This window comes from Eucalyptus grandis, chromosome 3 (genome assembly GCF_016545825.1).
Source record: "Eucalyptus grandis isolate ANBG69807.140 chromosome 3, ASM1654582v1, whole genome shotgun sequence".
In the NCBI taxonomy this organism is placed as follows: Eukaryota; Viridiplantae; Streptophyta; class Magnoliopsida; order Myrtales; family Myrtaceae; genus Eucalyptus; species Eucalyptus grandis.
The window spans coordinates 51,266,567-51,291,292 of NC_052614.1; the positions used below are offsets into that span (position 1 = coordinate 51,266,567).

General features: G+C 41.0%; 3 protein-coding genes across 5 annotated transcripts in view; all 3 read left to right on the forward strand.

Annotated features, from left to right (window-relative positions):
* The first annotated feature begins 4,378 nt into the window (after positions 1-4,378).
* LOC104439856 lies at positions 4,379-5,056 on the forward strand. The gene has a single exon (XM_018871136.2). The coding sequence runs from the start codon at positions 4,379-4,381 to the stop codon at positions 5,054-5,056; it is 678 nt and encodes a 225-aa protein (XP_018726681.2).
* Positions 5,057-14,256: 9,200 nt separating this feature from the next.
* LOC104439857 (calcium uptake protein, mitochondrial) lies at positions 14,257-19,911 on the forward strand. 3 transcript variants are annotated; one of them, XM_039310085.1, is made up of 7 exons: positions 14,257-14,665; positions 15,062-15,129; positions 16,842-17,065; positions 17,151-17,234; positions 17,606-17,819; positions 18,436-18,732; positions 19,301-19,911. In XM_039310085.1, the coding sequence occupies exons 1-7, from the start codon at positions 14,338-14,340 to the stop codon at positions 19,448-19,450; spliced, it is 1,365 nt and encodes a 454-aa protein (XP_039166019.1). In that variant the 5' UTR covers positions 14,257-14,337; the 3' UTR covers positions 19,451-19,911. The 3 variants fall into 3 exon arrangements, with proteins under 3 accessions (XP_039166019.1, XP_039166020.1, XP_018725773.2); XM_018870228.2 differs by having other exon boundaries at positions 14,262-14,665; positions 19,235-19,911; XM_039310086.1 differs by lacking the exon at positions 17,151-17,234 and having other exon boundaries at positions 14,260-14,665; positions 19,235-19,911.
* A 3,642-nt stretch (positions 19,912-23,553) lies between these two features.
* The window catches only part of LOC104437640 (protein PHOX4), a 4,170-nt gene continuing 2,997 nt past the window's right edge, over positions 23,554-24,726 (forward strand). Inside the window, exon 1 of the mRNA XM_039309759.1 lies at positions 23,554-24,726. Within this exon, the coding sequence (XP_039165693.1) occupies positions 24,129-24,726 (598 nt within the window). The 5' untranslated portion in view covers positions 23,554-24,128.

Below are 24,726 nucleotides of genomic sequence, written 5' to 3' on the forward strand. Positions count from 1 at the left end.
ACATACCCATAATGCTCCAATGATTAAATGTCCGGTGGAGGCAATGCATGTCTCGAGCTGGCCTGCCCGGTTGGCGACCGCAATCACAAGCGTCCACGTGAATGCTTCCGAAGTTGTGCTGCTGCTGCAGTGTCACAAACATGTGTTCTATCAATGACGGCCTGCAAAGGTGGATGAATATTCTCTACAGCACATTGCGACAAATCTCATCTGATATTTCTTACGTAGAGAGAGAGATATTTCTCTCTTGGGCACCATCATGTATCTTGCATATTACATTTTTTTTCCATGATCACTACAAGATCATTGAGTTGAGTTGATGTTAATCAATCAACATGGATTGAATTCATCTCTATCTTATGATTGAAGCCAGGACGACCTTGTCGAATTAATGAATTCGCAACACAACCACCATTCTTATCATTCGACTTTAAAATTTGGGCCTCGCAAAAAAACTTCCAAGACACCTGGACATATCAACTCCTATCATAAGAGCTCGTTCCTACTCGATCGCATCCATATTGCCTCCAGCCGTCCCGAAACCACGAGGCAAAGGGACCTAAATAGAAGCGACAAAAACGCATCTCGTCCCATTCGAACAATACCTTGGACACTATCTGATCAGGTTCTTGTGCCGAATCAAACAGGGCAGCAACAGCAACAAGACTCCGCAAGTAAACACGTTGTTGATGGAACAGCAGCAAGCGCTGGCCATTGAAAGACAAAAGGGTCATGGCGAAAACGAGGGAGGAGCCCTGCTCGCATGATCTCAAAATGCCCCCGCCATCTCTACCTCACCATTACTTCATCTCGCATACAATGAGGATTAGATGTAAACAAGAAGACCCAGTTCGAGTCGCTCTCACGTATCCACAACAGCTGTCGTCTCGTAACGCCTCGATGATATTTTATGGACATTATGGCCCGGGATTTGCGTTGCCTCCTGCCATCATCCGCCTCGGTTCTGTCGACCCCTGGGTTCAATACTTTAATGAGATTCCATGATGATCTTATCCTTGTGGGGTGCAATGAAAGAGACGTTCGAGGGTCAATGAGGGTTTGAGAATTGGACAGGTGCCAACTCGATCAAATTAATCTTTTCACAAGCGAAAACAGAGAGAACTATCCAATTTCCCTCCGCATTTGCTGATTTTTTTTCCTTTTTTATCCGTGGCAACAAAGTTAAATATCTGGCGTTGAAGAATGGATCAGTATGCGTGGAGTTGACGATAAGTTTAGGAATATGCAATGGATGAACTAGCCCTAAAAAAGAAAGAAAAAGAAATGGGGGGCATGACATAAACAAGGGGCACGGGATGGAAGTCCAAGTCGTGATCGATCGGTGTCAAAGAATTAGCAAATATATTAATGTCCGATTCATTATTGATTGAATAGGATGAGTAAAAGGAACTATCTAAACTGGCTGATTCTAGATAGTTCTCATGGGAATCGATCAGATTCCTAATTCCATAAAATTAGAATTAGTGAATATTGATCCGACAAATATATTAATGTGAAGTCATTATCGAATGAATAAGATAAGTAAAAGAAACTATCCAAATTGGCTGGTTCTAGATAGTTCTCACGAGAATCGATCCGATTCCCGATTCCATAAAATTAAAACCAGTGAATATTAATCCGATTTTTGTTTCAAGTGTAAACCCATCCACTTGGACTAGACGGATCATTTTTTTTCTTTAGTTCTTATTATTATTGCCCATTATTGGGTATTCATGTCTTGTTCTTTTGATTCAATGAATCAGCCGATTCAGCCCAATTCCTTTCGATCTTGCTCTAATTGTATAATTGCCCATCTCACCACTCACATTGAGTCGCTTGATACTTCTCGCAGCCTCGCTTGTTGCTCACGATGTGAATCGATCCTCTCATGGTCTCGCTCTCTCATGAATCACAAAACTCGTTGGTTCTCTTTGCCTCACTCGCTCACAATGGCTTGTCACTCCCAACTCTAAAAATTCAAAATCCTAACTGTCGTTTGCCCATTTTCTAGTTTCTTCACTCAAGTCTCACGCCTTTCTCTCGTACCCTCGCTCAGTGCTCCCGACGCTTGTCGCTACCTCTTCTGTTCCTCTATTCTTTGCTAGACTAGAAGATGAGGCTTAAATTTTGTCCCAAACTTCCCCGTTAAAATTTTTAATTACAAATCTTCAAACTAGGTTGAGTTTGGCTCGAGCCTAGGGTCGAGTAGGGCTTTTTTTTTTTTTTTGTCAATCAATGCTTTTGTCAAATTCACCAAAAGATGTCTTTGGCTCCTTGTGGCCCGAGCTAGGTATAGGTGTGCCTAATTTGGCAAATCACCAAAGTATTTATGATTAAATTGACAAATCGTCAAATTATGTAAGATTAAATTAGTAAAATTGAAAATTTTGGAACTACAAATTGATCTCCATATAATATTTTAAAGAATTTTTTGGACAATTATCCCTTTTCTTTTCTATCACTCACATTTTCATTACATGGCCAAAATATGTGAAAATAGAAAAATACCACCTTTTTTTTGGGAGAAAAATAACACATTAATTGAATGGGTTATGCATAGATAAGATCTATGGCTGCGTTTGGCAGTTAGGATAAAAATCGAGATATGATATGATTTATCATATTCTACGTTTGGTGTTCGCTCATGATAGGATAGAGTCGGATATAAGGGGAGATATAGGTAGGATAAAATTATCCCATGGAGGAGGTGGGGCAAAGGTGGATAGGATTTCTAATGTCCATAACATGAAAGTTATTTTTATCGAATAACAAATTTATTAAATTAAAAAAAAAATTGAAATTATATTTCAATATAAATAATATTTGAATTATAATTTAAGAAATTAAAAATAAAAAAATAAAAATTTATTTTTAATTAATCTTATTTTAATTTATATATTCAACTTTAATTCTATCTTATAATAAACATTCAATCTATAAATTAAATATTTATATTTATTATGTATTTTAGGTATTTTTGTATATTAGATATGTTAGTACAGTTTACTATTTGATAAAATTTTATTAAAGAATGATGAAAAGGGAAAAAAAGAAATAATATAAAAATAATATAAAAAAATAGGAAAAATAAAATAAAAATAAATTAAGCAATAGTGTTACGAGAGATTTTCACCATCTCCATCTATAAACATTTAGGTTCATTATCACCGTCCTTAGCGGTACAGCTGGCTTGGCTCTCTCCCCCTCACGAAGGGGAGAAGTTCGAATCCTAAAAGTGTCGTTAGAGATTCTTACTTGGAGTACTGTGGTGGGTTTGCTTGCCGACCGTCGGCTTAGGTTCATTTATAATGATATGCCGTTTATATATATAAAAAAAAAGATGTACATGGTATGATGTGAACATATCCGATTTTAATATTGCGATTCACTAAATAATGGATAGGATCTAAAAAAATCATAGAATTTCATATCCAATCCTATCCAATTCTATCATGATTAGAAATCCGTGGATAGGATATAAAAAAATCATAAGATTTCATATCCTATTATATCTAGTCCTATTCTGATTATTTCAAGACAGAGATGCACTACTCCACCTAGAAAGGGCTTTCCCTCGTGGGGAAAGAAAAGAGAAGAACCAATGGGGTTTGTTTGCCTGCCGTCGGCTTACGGGGTTCCTTGGTTACCAAAAAAAAAAAAATGTTTAGGTTCATTTATAATGATATGCCGTTTATATCAAAATTTTTTTCTCTAGGTTACCAAAAAATAAATGTTTAGGTTCATTTGTAATGATATGCCGTTTATATCAAAAAAATGTACATGGTATGATGTGAACATATCCAACTTTAATATTACAATTCACCAAACAATTGACAAGATATAAAAAAAAAAATCATAAAATTTCATGTCTTATTTTGTTCAATCCTATTATGATTAGAAATTTAGACGATCAAACGTAATATATAATTTTTTTTTTAGGCTAATTTTGGAGGGAACAAGATTTGAGGAATGCAGACCGTTTCCAAGACCGGGGCCCCAATACGTGGCACCTCCTTTGAGGCGCCCCGAGAAGGAGTTCACTCAAACGGCACGTGCTCTTGTCGTTTTGCTCCCGGATTCCCTGCCCCCGGCCCGCTTGCATCGAGCCAGCCGTTGGGATATCTGGATTAGCACCCCCCGCTAACCCCGGCACCAATCGTGGTTAGGTCAAGTTAACCCTGGCGCCGTAATTACGGAAACGCCCCTCCACCCCCTCCCCACCTATAAATTCCCCCTTCGCTTTTCGCTAGGTTTGCGAAACCAACCTCCCAAGTCTCCCCCAAAGGGAGGCCCCACCTCTCCTCCCTCCTTCTCTCTCTCTCTAAATACGCCGTTTTCTCTCTCTTCTGCTCCTCCTGCTGCGGCGGCGGCGGCGGCGATGGCGATCTCGTCGAGAAACGACCGGCCGAGCGGCCCGGTCCTCCGATCGCTCTCCTACGGCCGGTTCGACTCGCTCACCGCTAGAGCCTCGACGGCCATCGAGTCGTCGGCGTCGTCGCTCTCGGCGATGGCCGCCGATTTCGCGATGAGCTCCGGCCTCTACTCCCGATCCTCCACCTTCTTCGGCCAGCGGCCGTCCTCCCCCACGCGCGTCAACCTGTCGTCCTCGCCGCCGCAGCAGCTCTCCTCCTCCTCCTCCTCCTCCTCCGTCCGCTTCTCCATCGACCGTCCGGCGTCGCCCAAGCAATCGTTCGCCGCCTCGCCCCGCCAGCCGGTGATCCACCGCCGGGGGAACTCGAACAAGCAGAGTTGCATGTGCTCGCCGACGACGCACCCCGGCTCGTTCCGCTGCAGCCTGCACAAGCACTCGGGGAGCGGCGGCGGCGGCGGCGGCGGAGGGAACGGTCACTCGGACTCGTTCGTGCCAAACCGGTTGATCATGCTGAGATCGGCGATGAGGAACAGGATCGTCAGCATCGGAGGCGTGGAGGGAGACCTGATGATTAGAGCTCTGACGGCTCTGATTCGTCCATCCTCGCACCAGCAGAAGCGGCGAGCCGCATTCCAGTCGAGGTCGAGCCGGCTCTCGGCGATGTCCAAGGCAGGGGATCTCTGATCAGGGCGAGTTTCGCGTGCCTGCGCTGGTGATTTTTTTGCGTGTGAAGCTCCGGGACCGAGTCAACTCAGGCGAGCCTTGGCTACGACCGGGAGCTGCTGAATCGGCTTCTCGACGGATCGATCAGCTTCGTTCGACTTTGAAGAAAGCGGCGGAGGTCGCCCGCCGCGAGAGCTGACTCTTGCTTGTACATAATAATTTTCAGGCCATTTTGACGGCCGTCGAGGAACAAAAGTTTTGGACGTTTGCCTTTGCCTGTGAATTCAGAACTCTCACGAATTCCAAAGCGCGGTCCGCAACTTCGACTCTAACCTGAATCCGAATCAATTTCTAATCTAATCGACCGACCAACCAACCTGCTAAAAAAGCTTTAGGTCTGGAACCGTTTTAGGTCTGGAACCGTTTTGGCCAAGAGCTGTGACGTCTGGTCCGTGTTCCCGTCGTCTTGCTTCCGTGTTCCCGTCGTCTTGCTTCCGGCGACGTCGTCGTCCGTCACCTGCCCCGTTGATTTCTCCGCCACGTTCCGTCGTCGTCGTCGTCCTGTTCAATTAAGGTACATCGGTGTATTCTTGCCGAGTAATTTCGTTGCCTTTTCTTCTCAATGTTGTTATTATAATAATAATAACTACTATTATTATTATTTTAATGTATTTTTTGCTGGTGCAGGTATGATGATATTTCGTAGGACTTCGCCACCTAGATTTTCGGCCCGAATATAATTAATAAGATTACGATTAAAAAAGGAAAATATCAGGAGCCGAAACGGAGAAAATTGGGGAGAGGGTTTCCACCCGCTTGGCAATAGTGGAAACGGAATAAATCGAATCCGATCCGTTGACATTCGAAGGCCCAAAAAACGAAGCCAGCTGGCGTCACACTGCTTTGATTAATTCCAAATGGAGGAGTAATATTGGAACGCTCCACACGTTTTGAGGGTCCGTTGTAGGTATTAATTATATCGAGAGAGGAAAAGGAAGAAAAATTCAGGCTTTGGACCGTCCCTCGCGTGGCGGAGGAATGATTCTTCTTGACCCCTTCTAAGGTTGTGCGGTCCTGGAGAGACCCCCAATTCAGTAAAGATCCGGATATTTGATATTATAATTCGATCTATGAAGTTTGCAAGCTATGTCAATTACCATGGAATGTCCGAGTTTTGATTAGCAAGCAATTGAAATTAGCAATTTGAAAGTAACTGTAGGATTTTGAGATCATGTTATTCTTTTGTTCGGTTCAAATGCTATATAAGATATGATTTGACTGAGCAATAGACATTCGAAAGCGTGAAGAGGCAAAAAGTGAGGAAGGCACGACGCGCGGAGTTGGGGCAAGAAGGTCAGTGATTGGTGCAGGGGAATGCGGGGCACGATTGCGATCTTGGTCAAAAAGGCGGCTCCAATCTCCATGGTCCGGAGCCCCCGGGGGTAGCCGTTGATCTTCAACCGGGCCTGTCATGCTGACGAATCTCATGACCCAACTGATTGCCAGACGTCGAGTTGAACATGTAGAAATAGAAATCCGATCGACAGCTTTGAATCGTACGAGCCCGATAAATGACCCGAGAAAATATTAGATACGTCTCCAGCCTAGCAAACAAGAAGGCGGTAAGAGTGCGACACGTGTCCTCGTGAGACCCACGTTTTGGAAAAGAAAAAGAGGCCAATTCGAAAAATTTTGGTCGTGGTTTTCTTTCTTCATGTCTATCTTTCTCTCCGCTCGCTCTCTCTGTCCGACGAACTCCCCTGTCTCTCCCCTCCCTCTTCCGACCGGCGAACCACCGCCAACAACTGACGAACCACCGCACCGGACCGATGAGAGGACCGTGAGACCTAGCTCCCTCCCTTTGCCCTCCCTCTTTCTGACCGGCGAACCACTGCATGAGATCGGCGAGAGGACCGCGACCTTCCTCTCTCTCTGCCCTTCCTCTTTCTGACTAGCGAACCACCGCACGGGACCGTCGAGAGGACCGCAAGCAATCGACGAACCACTGCATGGGACTGGCGAGAGAACCGCAACCTCCCTCTCTCTCTACCCTCCCTTTTTCCGACCGGCGAACCACCGCAAGCAAATCAAATGTTTTTGTAGAGATCTCCCATCGTCGCCTTCATCTTCTTTTCCCCTTTTTTTTGTTTTGTTGTTTTTTTTTCCCTAGTGCTCTGATGGTGGATCTAGAGTTGCATATGGAGGACGACGTGATGTCTCACATCAACCTTGATGGCTTCTTCAGCGACCTCCCTGAGACCGGCGACATCATCAGGCGACGTCATCAGTGCTTGCTCCTCGACGAATGTGTCGTCGTCGTCTCTAGACTTGGGGCTCTTGTGGTTCGACGAGATAGAGAACATCCTGATGAAGACAACGAGGACGGCGGAGTTGTCGGTGGCGGGATTAGGGCTGGTTCGAGCTAGGCGTTCTGCGATAGGTTCCTGCATTTTCCAGGTTCTTCTCCAAATCCGCTCCGTGTGCGGGTAGCTGCTAAGAGAAGCATTTGGAGAGCAAAAGGTCTGTTTTTTCTTCGTGCTGGTTAGCTGAATGAGGTAGAGAAATATGTGCTTCGAGATGGGTTTTTGCATTATATCGTATTTGGAGCTAAGTAACTTATGATGGGCCTGTTTGTGATAAGGGGTAAGTGAGCTTAATCATAGTGACAAGAGAAATGTGTTTTGGGCGATGGACAGGGGTGGTTGCGCCGTGCATTGTTGCCGTGCCATGTATAGTTTATGTTAGCTAAAGCGGCTGTGAGTAGTCCAACGAGTTGATTCTGATGCAATTAGTTTTTAGTCTTCAAGATGAGTGGTTCCGTGGCTTTGGTGTGATGTCCTGCCATGTCTGTGTAGCTGTAGGTTCAAAGGAGGTTTGGTATTGTTTTCACTTTATGCTGGAATGAATGACATCCGGTGCTCTAGAAATCTTCATTTGGTCAAAGCAAAAGTTTGTAATCATGCCGATTCAACCACGAGTTGCAGGCCTAACGACATGTCTTTTTCCGCATTATTTTGTGCAACGAAGGTTGGGATACTGGAGTTTTTTTGCAGGGTATTGGCTGAGGGGTCGAAGCCCGTGTTGCCAAGCTCGAGTTTGAGATTGGCAACTTCAATAGGTTACTTGTTTCCCGCATGCTTAAGCTCAAGAAACTAGCGCGTATGACAACGCTTCTTAGCTGGGGAAGAGTTTTTATTTTTCAGAAATAGTTCTTTTTATTTTTATTCCGAGAAACAATTTATGAGTAAAAGAACCCATTTGGTAATTACTTAAAATTTCTACTCTTGGAATAGAAAAAGAATAAAAATGCGTTTGGTAACGCAAAAGTTTTTTTATATTTATTAGTTTTTTATTTTTGTTCATGGATCGCCGCTTGGCAACCATTTGCCTCGCCGCTAGCCGATTGCCGCCCGTCGCGCTGCTGCATGACCGCAGCACCGTCATCACCGATTGCGCTGCACAGCCTCGTCGGCCGTTGACGATTGCCGGCCACCGACGACCGCGACGGCGGGTGACGGTGGTCGCGGTCGGCGGCGGATGGCGGCGGGTAGCGGCCCAGCGGCGGCTGCGGTGAGCGGTAGCCGGCGGCGAGCGGTGGTAGTAGTGTCTCCGGGCGACAAGAGAGAAGAAAAAAAAAAAATTGACTTATTTCTAGAAATTGTTCTCGAGAACAAAAGTAATTTTTTTTTTGTTTCTCATTTCTGTTCCAAATCTATTCATGGGCTAACTTTTGATTTACCATAATAGAAAAACAACTTGGCGTTATCAAATAGGTTTTTGTTATTTTTTTGTTCCGTGGAGCAAAAGAACAGAAATTGGGAGAAACAGAATCATTACCATGCGCAGCCCTAGGCGTCCCTTGCAAACATATAAACTGTCTTTCCTTGGATCATTGCTCTTTCATTTATATGCAGAAGTGCGGACATGGCACTACTCAATTTTTGCCCTTCATGTGACTTTGAGGCTCTTTACTGGTAGAAGATGGCATGTTTTATTCATTAATGATCTAGAAACAATCTACAGTTTCAACTTTTAAGATTGATTGGAAATGATTTTTAATAATTTTCTTTTTGTATTTGACTGTAGATTCTGGTGAACCCATTGTCTGTGGCCTACAATTTGCAAAGGCATGACTTGTTGCTTTGATTGGGGTATGTTGAAGTTAAATACTCTGTGCAGATTAAAAATGCATGAAGTTACATCCTGATAAACGGTGGAAAAGAAAGTTATAGCTCAAATTCCTTGTCTCTAGTTAGACAATAGATAATAATTAGTTTCATGGTTGTCTGGATGAAGTATAGGTTTCTTTTGACATGAAGTTTTTCTTGGGGTCAAGAGACTTTGCTTCAGCAAGATTGTATATAATCAATCTCTAACTGATCTCATAGGCATGGTGACTAAAGTCAATTAGAATCGGCAATCTTTTGGCATGTTTTTCATTCTATTCTATATCACGTTTTTTTATTGCATTCTCTAGCTCTTTCGGGAATTTTGTTACAGAGCATGTTTAGGTTGTCCATGCTATGACATAGATGACAATATGTTCTTTAATCATCTTTCTGGTTTCCACTTAATATTCTCTTTCCCTGATTGAGTTCTCTAGGTAATCTCTTTTATCCTTACTTTTTTTACTAGTTCATCTTTTTTTAACTAGTTCATCTATAATTAAAGGCACCGGGACTACCAAGTACTCGAATGTGAGTATGCAGAAGAGGTTTGAACTTTTTTGGCCCCCCTACTGGTGTAGACAAAACGAGAGGATAAAACAAATTGCTTTTGCTAGGAAGAGCTTTACCAAATTTAAGAATCACAATAACTTTGGCAACCGAGGTTGGAGATGAGTATTTTAGGTCGTTTCAAAAGTATGCAAATCTCTACTAAGTTTCATTCTTGTTGCTTTGAATATTTGAACCCACAATGTTGTCTTTCTAGCTTATTAGGTAAAAAATAAAAAATGAAAACAACAATAAACTATATAGCAGCTTGGAGGAGCGACATAGATGAACTCACATTCAATTTATGAGGAGGTCTTGATGTGCATTTGGTTGTATGACTATCGCCGGACATTCAATCTGGCCTTCCTTGAAGATTGAAGGATTACTTCTATCTGGCCTTCCTTGAAGATCAAAGGATTAGTCCATCATATTGCTTCGAACAATGTTTAGAAAGACTTCTTGGCAGTCGTGTATAAGATATTGTGACAAATATTATTGTGCTTTACCTAATTATTTTTAAGCTTGTTTATCGTTCTGTCAAGATACAATTTTTGCTCTTCATTGGGTTTAGTTTATTAAGCTAGAGCACTATTGGACATGGATTTCATTCCATATATGCTTTGACAAGCACCGTTTAAAGCACTTAGTTGACTTTGCCCTATATGATATTTGTTCAAAAGAAGGCAATTTGCAGCCATATATCGGGAATGAATGGACAAGTGATTCTTGATCACCAGCATATGAAACACAACAGGAGCGACATTTTTCTTTTCCTTGACAAAACATCAACTCCCTCAACTGATTCCATAATCTACACCATAGTAAAACTTGGTAGATTAATGTTGCTTGAACAATCTAAATTAAACCGATCGTTTCCTGAACTAGAAGGCAATAAACAAAATACAATTTCATTTGAACTGAACTACAAAGAAACTGTCTATGGAAATAAAAGTTTAATCATATCATTTCTAACGGGAGAGCTCTTCGGCGGTTGCCAACTACGGCAATTTTTGAATTGGCAGACAGAGAGAGCGAGGGGAGAGAGAGAGGCGTGAAGAAAGAAAACCACGACCGAAATTTTTCGAATTGGCACCTCTTTTTCTTTTCAGAATGTGGGTCCCATGAGAACACGTGTTGCGCTCTCACTGTCGTCTTGTTTGTTAGGCTGGAGCATGAGACGTACCTAATATTTTCTCGGGATGACCCTCGTGACAGGCACGGGCTCACGTATTGATTCTAGATATTAATTTCTTGAGGTTGGGATAAGGTACGGATGGAAACTGGGATAGGAATTTGAAAACCTGATCGAATTGGATTGAATGGAACCGTACCTTCTCTCGCTTTTTGTCATTTCGTTTTGGGCATGGTTGGCGGATCGAGGTATGAACGGTAAATTTGAATCTCATTTCAAAAATCGTGACTCGAGAGCCGAATCGCATTTAATACATTCTAGCCATATATCCGAGCTCAGAATTGCAAAATTAGGAGCTCTTGGTGAGCTCTGTTTTCGAGAGTAAAATATATCGGATTTCAAGTACATCTCATGAGCATGACATGAGATATTGCAGCATGTTATTTGTCTTAAAAGATTCCAAATTTAAATGTACAAAGAGAAGTTTATGTGCCGATTGAGGTATGATTGTGTTTTGCTTTTTTTATTATTGTGAAAATGTCGTTAACCTGGTATACAACATGATTTAGGATAAGAACAACACCCTTTGATCGATAGAATGTAATGACCTATAAATTGATAAAATCACTAGATGCGTGGCGGATCAATAGATTCAATGATAAACTTGTTTAAGAAGAAAAACATCACGAGTAATAAAGTATGAAATGAGAAACGATGGATATTGATAATTATGGGTTCAGTAGTTTTTGATTTCAAGCATACCACTGAAATGGATTTCAAACCCATTTATTAACGAAAAGTTGTTGAAACTTGCACCTCAAATTTGAGGTGTCTAGCCATAATGAGTTATAAGATAAAAACCTAAAATACTTTTGCTAAATTTTTTATTAAATTATATATATATTATCTAGCTACTAGTGGCCATTTTGGCCAACCTTCAATGGTTGGATCTAGCCACTAGATAGCCTTGCTTGAGGTCACGTGATCCAGGCCGTTGCGAACCTAGGCGATGCTTGAGGTCGCATGACCTCGGGCGTTAGTTGCTAGGTGGTTACAACCCTCGAGCAGTGGTCGGCCGAGGTCGGGTGACCCCTTAAGTAGCGGTCGTTGGCGTAAGCGACCCCTTGGCCGCAGTTGTTAGCCTTCATTCGTTTCTCTAGAGAAGATGAATAGTACCCGTGAACAGTATGGGCTTGCATGCCAAAGATGTAATTTCCTAAAGGACTTCCAGAGTTATTTTGGGCCAAAAAGCCCTTAGAGCCATTTTGAGATACAATTGCATTTTGCCAAAGTCCTTCCAAAAATTGAGCTAAACAAGTTTGCATTTGGCCAAACCCCCCTTGGAGCCCAAAAGCCCATTTCAAATGCTGAACTAAACAGTGTCTAAATGGGCAATGCTATAAACCCATTTCTAACCCATATGATAAATAGGGCCATTGACTCACTTAAAATACACCCTATACCGATTTATTCAACTTAAACTTTTGAAATAGTTGGTGGCGGTCCCATAAAATTTCATATGGTATTAGAGCCCAATTTCGCAACAAATCTAGACGCAATATTTACATGGGAGGTACAGGTTGTAGCCGCTCGACTTATGACTCTGATATATGAGGGGTAATCATTAGAGTTTATGGGATTAGTGGTTAGTTTATAAGTGTGAGGAAAATTCTTATTGTGTGAGTTAGCTTTTAGGGTAAGAGAAGACTAAGACGGAAATTGATGCGGTGCATCCAAGAAAATTAGGGAAATTTTTAAAATACCTTTGTAGAGGGATGGCATTTTCAAATTACTCATATACATATATTTGTTCTCAATTTGTCACTTGAATGGAATTGAAATATTATGAAGTGCCCAAATATTGATTGGGTGCTTCAAAAGGTGCAAGTGAATTTCACACGCTCCACACACGCGACATTTTGCGCTTGAATAAGTCGGAATCTGTTTCATAATTTATGGACGATCAGAAAGCCATTTATATTTAATTCAAAACCAAAACTGGAATCTATTTTCATGATTTTTGGATGACCTGAGTGAACTTTCGCCACCACCTTCATGTCCCGTCCATAACCAAAACTTGAGTTGCCTCACTAACTTGACGGGCCGGTCCTGAAGTCATCATTTATTTAATGCAACAATTAAATGAGAAAAAAAATGTTAAAATTGAATCCCAGGTGGGGTGGTGTATGTGTAAAATATGGGTTGCTGATTTGCTTTGTATATAAACGGGTCAAACAGGATCAATGAGTGAATTTGGTCATATCATTTTCGACTGACTTAACTTACCTTTTGAGATGCCTAGCTTCGAGTCAAAGAGACAATATTCTTATCAAGTGAAATACATTCAAAATGTTTATCATATAGACTTCATGAATAATATGTACTTCAACAATTTCCATAAGTCTAATTGGACCAACTTATACTTCTTACTCTTTTCTTAATCAAAAAACTCGCGGCTCATGCGCTCTAACATTTTATAAATCCAACAAACACATAACTTTGACCAAATACAAATAATATATTTTTTTCCAAATTCAAATGCTAAATACAAACGGAAAAAATGACTTTTTTTTTTTTTTTACTTATTCCGTATCTTGAACACATCGAAAACGAGTTAATACCCGAAAAAAAATACTAAACTGATACACATGTGATAAATTTATCATAAATTAATTTTTTGGCTACCAAAAATCCCAAATGGGTACATCTTTCTCAAACTAGTATACTTATAACAAATTTACTTTATTCATTAAATTTCACCTTCAAATTATTAAGTTTGATAACATGTGCCACTTAACTAATGTATCGGTTTAAGATTTTACTCTTCGTATGTTACTTTGTTTAATTTTTGTGATATTTTTGTGATATTTTTTTGTAATATTAATCTAATTTAATAAATGTATCATTTTGAGGTTTTTGGAGGTTAAAGAAATTAATTTAGAGTAAATTTGTTACAAGTGTATAAGTGTAAAGTTTTTTGTGATCATTTAGGTACATTTACCATATACATATTAGTTTGAGATTTTTTTTTGGCTAAAACATTAATTTGAGATAAATTTATTATACGTATATTAATTTGAAATTATTCAGGAAAACTATTATACTTTCGCAAGACACGTTAATATTTCTAGACCTCATACTTATCCGCATGTTTTTTTTCATTTATCTATAAAAACCGTGCGTGGAAAAATCATTTCCTGGTTCCCTTCACCTAGTCACGACAAAAAAAGAAGAGAGAAGAATCTTCATTCGCCTCTCTCTCTCTAGCTTTCTTACTTCCATTGGTCTACGTCAACCGTCGATCCACACATCCTATAAATGGCCATTCGTCTTGTTCGTCCCCACTTTATCCCCTCTCTCTCCCCGACGATTTTCTCCATCTCAATCGCCATCGCCATCGCCATCGCCATCTCGCCTGCGACGATCTCGATCTCGATCTCGATCTCGATCTGACTATGCTCGCCTCGCGATCCTTCAGGCACCGACCTCCATCCTCCTCCGCCGCCGCCGCCGCCGCCGCCGCCGCCTCCGGCTCCTCGCTCCTGCGGCTCCTCTCCAGCGTCGCCCTGGGCTCCGGCCTCGGGATCGCGTACTGGCACTGCGCTCCCGAGCGCGACGGCGGCGGCGACGGCGATGGCTTGAAGCCGTTCGTGGCCTTCGCCGACTCGCCGGCGGCGGCGGCGCCCCCCGCGGCTGAATCCGCGGTCGGCGATTGCGGGTCGCCCCGCGCGCTGTTCCGGAAATTGTCTCTGCCTGATTACAGCCCCAAGTATCTTTTTGGAGGTACGCGTTTCGTTAACCGTTGGGCGTCCGGTAGCTTATCCTCGCGGTTTGAGTGGAACTGGTGGCGTATTGAGCGTAACGGTTGAATTCAGTCCCCGGTTGGCTGAATTGAACCGATTGATTCAGCTAAGGCTAGTTATGTTTTTAGCTTCATCGATCTTCAGGCGCAAGATTATTTCCGTCATTCATCTGATTACGCGCCAGGATTGTATATCTAATTCCCTTCATCAACCCGGTTTAATAATTAGGAGGAATTGTAGAACATGTTAGCTCCTTCCTCGACCTTTGAGCTTGGAAATTTGATCCGTAACTTTAAATTTTGCACCTGCAATCTTCATGTCCCTAATGCAGTTCATGTGTTGATCGTGCGGCTTCTTGTTTAAATCTGTGGTACAGATGCGTATAGGAGGAAGGTCTTCTTCAACTATGAGAAGCGAATTCGGCTGCGAAGTCCTCCTGAGAAGGTGATGCTTCTCTGTTGATTATGTGCATTTTCATTGGTCGTGCTATAATCTTTCTAAATCCAACTGTTTTTTTTTTTTTTTTTAAAGCTTTGAGTGCATAATTACTCTATGGCACTTTTTTTGTAACTGCTAAGAGAAGAGAACGCTGGTTATGGAAAATCTTTAACACAGTTATGTGTTTCTTTTGAGCTGAATTTAATGGGCATGCTCTGCTTATTTATTTATAGCTCTTTTGGGCAACTATAGTTATTTGGTTTTCATGAGATATTTTCTTGGATCATCTAGATAGGCATGGTAGGTTTTATGAAAGCCTAGTCTTGACTAAGATATGTACTACGAAGTGGACATTACCAAAGTCATTTATGCCGTTTGGCATTCATGAAAGTGTCTTTCCAGCTGTGTAATATCTTCTGATAAGATCTCCATTACTAGAAACTGAATTTATTGTTGATGATTATTTGCTGCTGATCCTTTTTATTTTTTATTTTTGGTTTTTATTTTTATGATAACGTGGAAGTAACTTATGTAGGAAACCATGACCCATCAAACATATGTATCACGTAAGATGTGAAGCTTAGATGGTCAGTCACTGATGGCCCGACGATTGGATTGTTCGTGGTGTAGGGAATCGAACATCTGTCGTGTACTTAATCTACACACAAAAGTCAGTTCCTCTTGGGTTAGTCCAGACTGTAATCACTGTGAACTATAGGAGTGTGTTTATTTAGTCACTTTGGGATGAGTGCTTCTTGAAATTTTGAGAACCTAGTTGATTAGTTGAGAGCATGTGTTTATGACATTTGGCTGATGTTAGCTATCTAGATAAATGTTCTTACGTCATGTAGGCCTTATTTTGACAATCTGCTTGTGCTTGTTGTGCTTCTTTACACATTCTGTCACGGGCTTTTATTTCACTTGTAGGCATTTAAGATCTGTCAGTATTCTAATGATTGTTAAGACACTAAGTCGCAAATAAAAGAAGAAACTGTCGGATTCTATTGAAGATAAAGGCTACAGAACCATCTAGCTGAACATACATGGTATGAGGCGTAGCCTTATGGCTATTTAAATTTTTAATGCATGAAAAACTAATGACTGCATCAGGAGAGCCAGGATTTACCTTAGCTGAGAAATTTGTTTTAATGCGTAGAAAAGTTATGCTATTCGCGGGTTGATTAGATTGAAATGGGAAAACAATTGCTGCTTGCACATGATTTTACCATCTTCCTTATTTTCGTCTCATACTGCAGTATTATGGCTTGACTCATAGCAGTTATGTCATCTTGGTTTCCTTTTATTGCTTTTCGGTGATATGAAATGAAATCAATTTTAGCATCCTAATGCTTGATCCAAGTTTATCAAATGGGTCTTATTAACAACTGTCCTCTGGGGACTTGTTAGACATAGTAGATTGGGCAGAACATAAGGACAGACAGTGCATTGGAACTGTGAAGTTTCCTTAATTGGTTGCTGGGGGCACTTTTATCAAAATCCTTGTCAAATTGCTAAATTTGTAGCTTTTCGCTACCATTTATGGCCTTGATCTTATAGTTTGGAGGATAGGGCTGATAAATTCTTTAGGTTTGGGGTCTTGAAAGCTGTCACTAGTCTATGCATATAATACCTATATACAGTTTCAGAGCTTATGCTTAAATATCATTGTCAAGGGATGTTGATTTGACAATTAACATGTGCTGACTTTTCTTATGTAGGTTTTTGAATATTTTGCGTCTTTCCGAACCCCAGAAGGAGAAATACTCATGAAACCAGCAGATTTGATGCGTGCAATTGTTCCTGTTTTCCCTCCTTCTGAATCCCACCTGGTTCGAGATGGGTATTTGATAGGAGAGAGGAATCCTGGGGAGCTAAGATGTGCTCCATCGAACTTCTTTATGCTTTTTGATATGAACAATGATGGACTCATATCGTTCAAAGAGTGAGTTGCCCCACTTAAGTTGACGTTTTCCATTATATCTTATTTGCTTTCAGGAATATAATATTGTTCCATGTATTTTTACCAGATATATATTTTTTGTAACACTACTCAGTATCCCGGAATCGAGCTTCTCAGTCGCATTCAAAATGTTTGACACAGACAATAGTGGGTTTGTATACGGGATCCTTTTCTTTCCTGTGCCTATTCTCAAAAGTCAGTTGCTTGTCAAGATTAAGTTTTCACTGCTTCTACTTTCCGGATGCAGACTCAGAAATATGTTGGATTATTCAGTCAAGTCGTTTCTCAACTCTCTGGACATATTTGTTCATATTCATAATTTCATAATTTAATGCTTAGATACTGCTGTAGGTTATTCCCTAATCTGCAGCTACGATATTTAAACTCTGGAAATTTGTGGTGCGACTGCTTTCATGTGTTGCTTTAAATTGTTAATGAACTCCCTTATTTTCCACTGCCTATCTTTCTATAAGTTTCTTGTTGTTGGTTCTATCAACTGCTGGTAACTTTATCATTCCATAGGGAGATAGACAAGCGAGAATTTAAGAAAGTGATGTCTCTCATGCGGGCTCACAACAGACAAGGGGCACACCACAGGGATGGGCGTCGAACTGGATTAAAAGTTAGCGGTTCTGTGGAAGATGGTGGCCTGGTTGAGTACTTCTTTGGCAAAGATGGGAAGGCACGTCTTCAGCATGATAAATTTGTCCAGTTCATGAGAGATTTACAAGTTGAGGTAACTTAGCACTCCCAATATTCTCAACATGTTGCAGGTCACCTCTCTGTGGACACTCAGATTCTGATACTTGAATTGTTATCAAGCTTTCTTCTTCACTAAATTAATCTTGAATTGAGGAACTTTTGTTATTTTTGATATATGCTTTGGTTCTCTTGTCCCTTATAATTAGCTCATCTCATGTAATGCCTTACATTTTTACCGCCAGAAGTCAAGGTTGTAAAGTGGCCTAGATAGAATGTTTCTGCTTGTTGATCTTTGTTCTTTTTCTAATTGCAAGTTTAATACCATAATCTTAATAATAGCATGTAGAGCACATCTTTTGATACATAAGCCTAACAAGACCATTCGATTGTTTATCTCTGCATTCACTATCCTTGGTTAGATTTTTTTTTTTTTTTTTGGTAAAAACCTTGGTTAAATTTTTGTATCACATTATTGGTTTTTTGTAGGGAGGTGACCTTGATCCTCTCTCTCTCTCTCTCTCTCTCTCTCTCTCTACACTTTAGGTTAAATTGAACCTACTTATATCAGAAGTAAACTAGCTGATTTTCTTTCGCCTATTTTCACTTTGGTTTACATTATCTAATATGAGCAATCTCTCTCCATCTCACAGATGCTTAATTTGGAGTTCTCTCATTATGACTACAAACAAAATGGAACTATATCTGCTAAAGATTTCGCATTGTCCATGGTTGCTTCTGCTGACATGAACCATTTGCACCGTTTGCTGGACCGAGTTGATCAATTAGACAAAGAACCACATCTTACAAATGTGCGTATTTCACTAGAGGAGTTTAAGAACTTTGCAGAGCTACGCAAAAAATTGCAGCCATTTTCCTTGGCCCTTTTCAGTTACGGAAGAGTAAATGGTTTACTCACTAGAAAAGACTTTCAGCGAGCTGCATCTCGGGTAAGACATCTGTCTCTTCCTCATACATTAACAAACAATTGTTCTGCCTATGTTTTTATTATGGTATGACTGGATATGATAACAATAGATAGATGTTTGCATCTTAAAAGCCTGTTAAGCTATATTTCTATTTTGCATGGAAGTTTCTTTTGTTGTGTAATTTTAGCTTTCAGGACTAGCAGGGGCTGTGGCTTGTAGCACATTAGCAGATATCACGGCTTTAACTTTTAACATGAAGATGGCGCACGCAATTTGATGGAAATTGTTTTGGTTACAAACATGAATTGACATTCTTACCAAATAGCACTGAGAGAAGCAATTTGATTTCATCGTTGTTGTTGCACTATATGATTCTGCAATTTCATAGTGCAAAGCTTCAGATTTTCCATGGAAATGGTTAATGAATGCTTGCTTCTCTTACTTCACATGACTCCTTTTGTTGTAACTATCTGCAATGAATCCTTTCTCAAATTGTTTGGTGGGAATTTTGACTTAAAATCAGGTCTGTGGTGTCTCACTTACGGATAATGTTGTGGAGCTCATTTTCCACGTGTTCGACTTAAATCAGGATGGGAATTTAAGTGCGGAGGAATTTGTTAGGGTTCTTCGCAGACGAGAAAAAGACATTGCAATGCCAGAGGGCGATGGTCTCATGGGATTGCTTTCTTGTTATCACAATTGTGGAAACAAGTACACTATCAATTGCTTGCTTTCTTGAGTCTTATCTCAGGTGCAAGGTCCCATATATAATCTTCTGCGACGACTTATCTGTATGGTTGGTTGCTGGAAGCGTTGGTGATATTCAGTGACCCCATGACTCTTTTCAGAGTAGAGATGAATCTCGAACTGCTTAGCGACTCCAGTGATCTGATGCTGAAGAGTGTCGCGTAGCAGCCAGGTACTCATGAAGGCAAGCAATAGCATCACATTCTGGATCCATTTGGCATGTCGAAAATAGGAGAACTGAGGTTCTCACAGGCACTAGTGAATGTTAGGTTGATGACAGCCGGTGCGTTTTCCCTGGCTTATAACAGGGAACCGGTATGGTTTACTGTGAATGTACAAAAAATAATCGAGTATAGCTTTAGACATTACATGGATTATTGAAATAGATAAGGTCCTGTGAACTGTCGTCTTTTATATACGCCTCTTTTCTCTTGGCCTGATCGGAGAATTCTTCTTCCTTTTTGGTGATGAAAGCATTGGTGAACTTGTGCTAAGATTTTTGCTTTAGTAGAGGGATTTTGTTGGCAAGGGTTTTGAAGGTACTTGTTAGGTTAAATAAAAAAGGAACTAACACTTTCTAAGACATTGAAAATAGAAGAGTTAAACACGTTTCAGTAATATCATTTATTTCATACCAGTAAATTTTAAATCCCCAAATAATGTTTAATTAGGTTTAACAGACGTTCAAGGGGCACTCTTTAAAATTAGACATGCTATGGAATGGTTTGTTGTCCACATTTGATCTCTCGTTTTTTCCGTGGTGATATTTCACTACTTTTGATAACTTCTTTATGGAGCCATCAGGCATGTGAGCTCTAAGGGCCTGTTTGGTTCAAAGATTGCAAATCTTTCATTTGACTCTAAAGTTAACTAAATGGTCAAATGCAAATGCGTTTGGTTCGTATTTTTTGCACGAACTTTGGCAAAGAAGATTGCATCTCCAAAGTCTGCAAAAGCGCCTTTAGCCCGATGGAGCTCTTGAGGTGCATTGGCAAGTTGCATCCTCGGGAATGCAAGTAGCTCGATTCTTGTTCATCTTCTCCAACCTCTTCAAGTGCTGATCGGAGGCCGACGACCACCGGCGAAGGGATGGCGCGCGTCGGCGATCGTCGCCTGGGGTCGCCGGACCTCAGGCGACGCCCGGATCTCGTGACCCGGGACGGCCCGAGGTTGCTCGACCCAGGTGACGGTCGCCGGGGTCGGGCCACCCTAGGCGACGGCCGCCTGAGGTTGCGCGACCTAGGCGATGGTCGCCTGGGTTGTGCGACCCCAGGCGACGGCCACCTAAGGTTGCGCGACCCAGGCGACCACCTGAGGTTGTGCGACCTAGGTGACGGTTGCTTGGGTCGCACACGGTCGTCGCCTAGTTGCCTAAGTTGCGCGACCCCGGCGACGGCCGCCCGAGGTCGCGCGACCCAAGCGGCGGATCCGACCGCCGGATCGATGGTCCGCTAATCTGGCGGTCCTGGGAGGCCGGATTTCAAAAAAGAAAAATAGAATTTTTTTTTTAAAAATTTAATAAAAAGTAATTTACAAATGCAAATTTTACCAAATGGTATTTTGGCTAAAGTTGTATTTCAATACAAATTTTACCAAATGATATTTACATTTGGAAACCTCCTTCACCAAAGGTATTTGCATTTTGGCAAATGCATTCCCCAAAAGCCGAACCAAACGGGCCCTAACTGTTGGAGAATCTAGGAATCAATACTGGGAGTATGACTGAGTTCAGTTGTGAGTGGTTCGGGCTTGATTCAATGACCCTTGAGATTGACTCTTTTAATTTTGAGTCGAGCAATTAGAGTCTATCATGTGAGCTTGCAATGCTAAACTTGATATGCGAGACTAATTGAGTTTCTTTTATCTGTTCTTTTTGATCGAGTCGAATTTGGACATGGCATGTATTAACTCGACTCGTCGATCGAACTTTTAGTCAAAGGACCTGGTCTCGAAGAGCAAGTAGACTCTAATTCCTTAAAAAATCCCTCACATGGCATTGACTTTTGACTTGCCGATCGCGGATGACTCCTTTGGCACATTGGAAAGGACGGGACAAGAAGCGGTCCAAATCAATTACATATCATGTTGCATCCAAAGCAAATCGATTCGCAGGACACGTAGAACCCATGTAGTTGGGCGGTCAATTCCAACCTCCTCGATCATGGAGCTGCTAAATAAAAAAGCTCAATTAGCCCTAATGATTTCATCCCATCCCCACGCCCCCCTTTCCCCTTCACTTCGCATAGCATTGTCCCCCACTTACAGCTAATTTTCTACTTAAATCATCTTTATTTTTTATTTTTGACATTTCTTGTGGGTTTTTTTTTTTTTAAATTCCTGGTGGCCCCGACATGCCATATAGAAGGATGCGTGTACATAATAAATATGTAATTATTAGCAAAAGAGAATATAAAGAAGCGGGGTTTCCTCAATTCAATGATTGAAGGCAACGGTGGCAAGAAAAATGTGGTGTAGGGAAAGCCGAAGATGCCAGCCCATTCCAGAAAACAATCACTCCAATTCGTTCCTAAATTATCGATTTTCTTTCCCTTTTTTTGGCTCGAGTTCTTTCCCCATGGAAATAAGGGAAAACGATAATTATCAAGATATTCTACCACCTAAGACATCATGACCCGAACTAATCAAATTGCGATCAATTAAAGGACAAAAAAGAGGGAAAAAAGAAAAGAAAATCAAGGGAGAAGGGAGAGTTGATGGAGAAGGCAAATAAAATAAAGTGAAAATAATATAAATAATCATTTGAAATTGATTTAAAGTACATTTTTTTTTTTAAATTTATTAATTTGTTTAATACGATTCTTGGACTTTAACATAATGTACAATGCTTGTTTAACGTAGCTCATAAATTTTTCGTATATATTTGATTTAATCCTAATTATATGTTGTTTCTAAAATTAAATTAGTGGATGGATAATAGTTTAAAAATTTGGCGATTTATATTGAACAAATTAAAATTTTAGGGACGATTTTATATATTAAATTAAAATTAAGGAATAATATTAAATAAAAAATTATTCATCGAGTTAAAATTCAGAAATTATTTACGTTATTACCTTTAAATTAAGCCGAGACATCCTCCGCGGAATATGCTCGTCTATACTTGGGACTCGGACCATTTTCTTATATTTGTCACTTTTAAGTGTGCTGTATACGCGGGGCAAAAGAAAAAGATAAACAATAGTGGTTCAGGTCTCCGCCTTTCCAGCGAAATCGAGTGCCCCACCTCACGATCCCATGCCGGTCGTGCACTACACGCTCCATTTTTCAATTTCGTAGACTATTAAGTGAAAGAATAAAATAGGTAAGTTCCTACTATGTTAAATGATGCTAATTTTAAGTACTAATAGAACAGTAAAGCCGGTGACGCGCAAATCCCGTTGCCTGAGCTAGGTTCCGTGCACTAGCAGCAACTTACCAATTTTGAGCCGATTGGGTTACATACATGGATGAGTGCTACTGCGATGCCAACTGACGTAATTATTAAAAGGTTGTTAATTGAGTTGAGAATTAAATGCTAGATTTTGATTACAGTGTGAAGGGAAAGTCGATAGATCTTCTTGCTTACACTACGGGTTCTCAAATAGTTAATGCGCACGTAAATCCTGACTCTTAAAATGATCTCGAGAAAATACGCGGCATGGATTGAACCTTAGTAGGTTAATATCATAAAAAAATTTAAATTATTATATTTATAATAAATTTTTGCAAAATTAATTTTTTGAGCATTTAAAAACCCAATGATTAAGGGGTGTACTGATGATTTTATAAAGGATAAATATGTTACGGATATATTAATTTACTGTTGAATTTGAGGTAAAATAATTATAGATATTTTAATTTAAGATTTTTCATGGTATGAATACGGTGCATATATGAAGTCATGATGTTATCACCTCCCTGAAATGCCGACGGCCATTCTACCAATCATGGAAGCTGGCGGCTACGCGCTGCGATGGAAGGTGGGGGCCCGTACGCTAATGATGAGCGATGATCCCCTTCCCAAGTTGACCTCCTCCTCCGCTTCCAGCTACATTGCCCTAGGAACAGGAAGAAGAAGAAGAAAGAAAGCGCCCGCCAGCCCGCCAGCCCCTGTTTTTTCTTCCTTTTCTTGTTTTTTCCCTTCTTGGGCAGAGCGAAAATGGCCTAAACATTCCTTTTCCTCCTCCGCAAGCCGAGACGAGGCGCCCAGTAATGCTTCGTCTTGACCTCGCCTCCTGATCGCCTTGCTTTGTTCTTCTGCGTCAGGACCCTGTCGGGACCGAGACGTGCGTCCCCACGTTTCTCCTCTCGTCTTTTCCTCTGTTTATCAATCAGGGGTATCGGATTCTTGATTCGGAGATTGAAAAAGGGAAGAGCTTTTGGGTCTTTTCTTGGGAAGTCCAAGAATACGGTTTCTGGGTTCCTGATATTTTCCCCCTGAGGACTGGGTTTTTTTTTTTGTTTTTTGGCTTGATAGAGGTCGGGTCTCGTTAAAAGCTGAAGAAGCTCGCGGAAAAAGATATTCTTTCAGGGTTTTGGTCATCTTCGCGTGTGTCTGTAATGTTTAGATGAATTTGGGAAGTGGGACTTTGGTGAATTTGATTTAGCTCTCGAAAAAAAAAAAGAGGCTTCTGCTTTGTGCTGTTGTCGGTACCGTTTGTTGCAAATCAATGGGAAAGCCCGCGGCGAAGAAGAAGCAGCCTGTTGCGCCGAAATTTAGCGATGCTCATGGCAAGGCGGGCAAGCCCTCCGACCGCAACTCCAAAGCCTTTGATGAAGACACTGCGGTGTTCATCACCATGTCTCAGGAGCTCAAGGAAGAAGGTAACAAGCTCTATCAGAAAAGGGATCATGAAGGTGCCATGTTGAAGTACGAAAAGGCCCTTAAACTTTTGCCAAACAATCATATTGACGTCGCTTACCTGCGCAGCAATATGGCCGCTTGCTACATGCAGTTGGGGATCGGCGAATATCCGCGAGCAATCAATGAATGTAATTTAGCATTAGAAGTGTCCCCTAAGTATAGTAAAGCGCTCTTGAAGCGCGCGAAATGCTATGAGGTGTTGAATAGGTTGGATTTGGCTCTGAGAGACGTTAATAATGTCCTGAGTATGGAGCCAAATAATTTAAATGCGCTGGAACTTGTGGAGAAGGTGAAAAAGGCCATCAGTGATAAAGGTATCCAGATTGAGGACAAAGAAGTTGTCTTGGAGAGTACTGAATCCCCTAGTGCGTTGCCAGTGCGCAAATTGGCAAAAGAGAAGTCGA

Excerpts from the sequence above, each read along its gene's own strand:
- LOC104439856 (XM_018871136.2), top strand. The coding sequence starts at position 4,379 with ATGGCGATCTCGTCGAGAAACGACCGGCCGAGCGGCCCGGTCCTCCGA.
- LOC104439857 (XM_018870228.2), top strand. The coding sequence starts at position 14,338 with ATGCTCGCCTCGCGATCCTTCAGGCACCGACCTCCATCCTCCTCCGCC. Across the intron at positions 17,235-17,605 it reads TTTGACACAGACAATAGTGG|GGAGATAGACAAGCGAGAAT; the intron begins GTTTGTATACGG and ends ATCATTCCATAG. Across the intron at positions 17,820-18,435 it reads TGAGAGATTTACAAGTTGAG|ATGCTTAATTTGGAGTTCTC; the intron begins GTAACTTAGCAC and ends TCCATCTCACAG.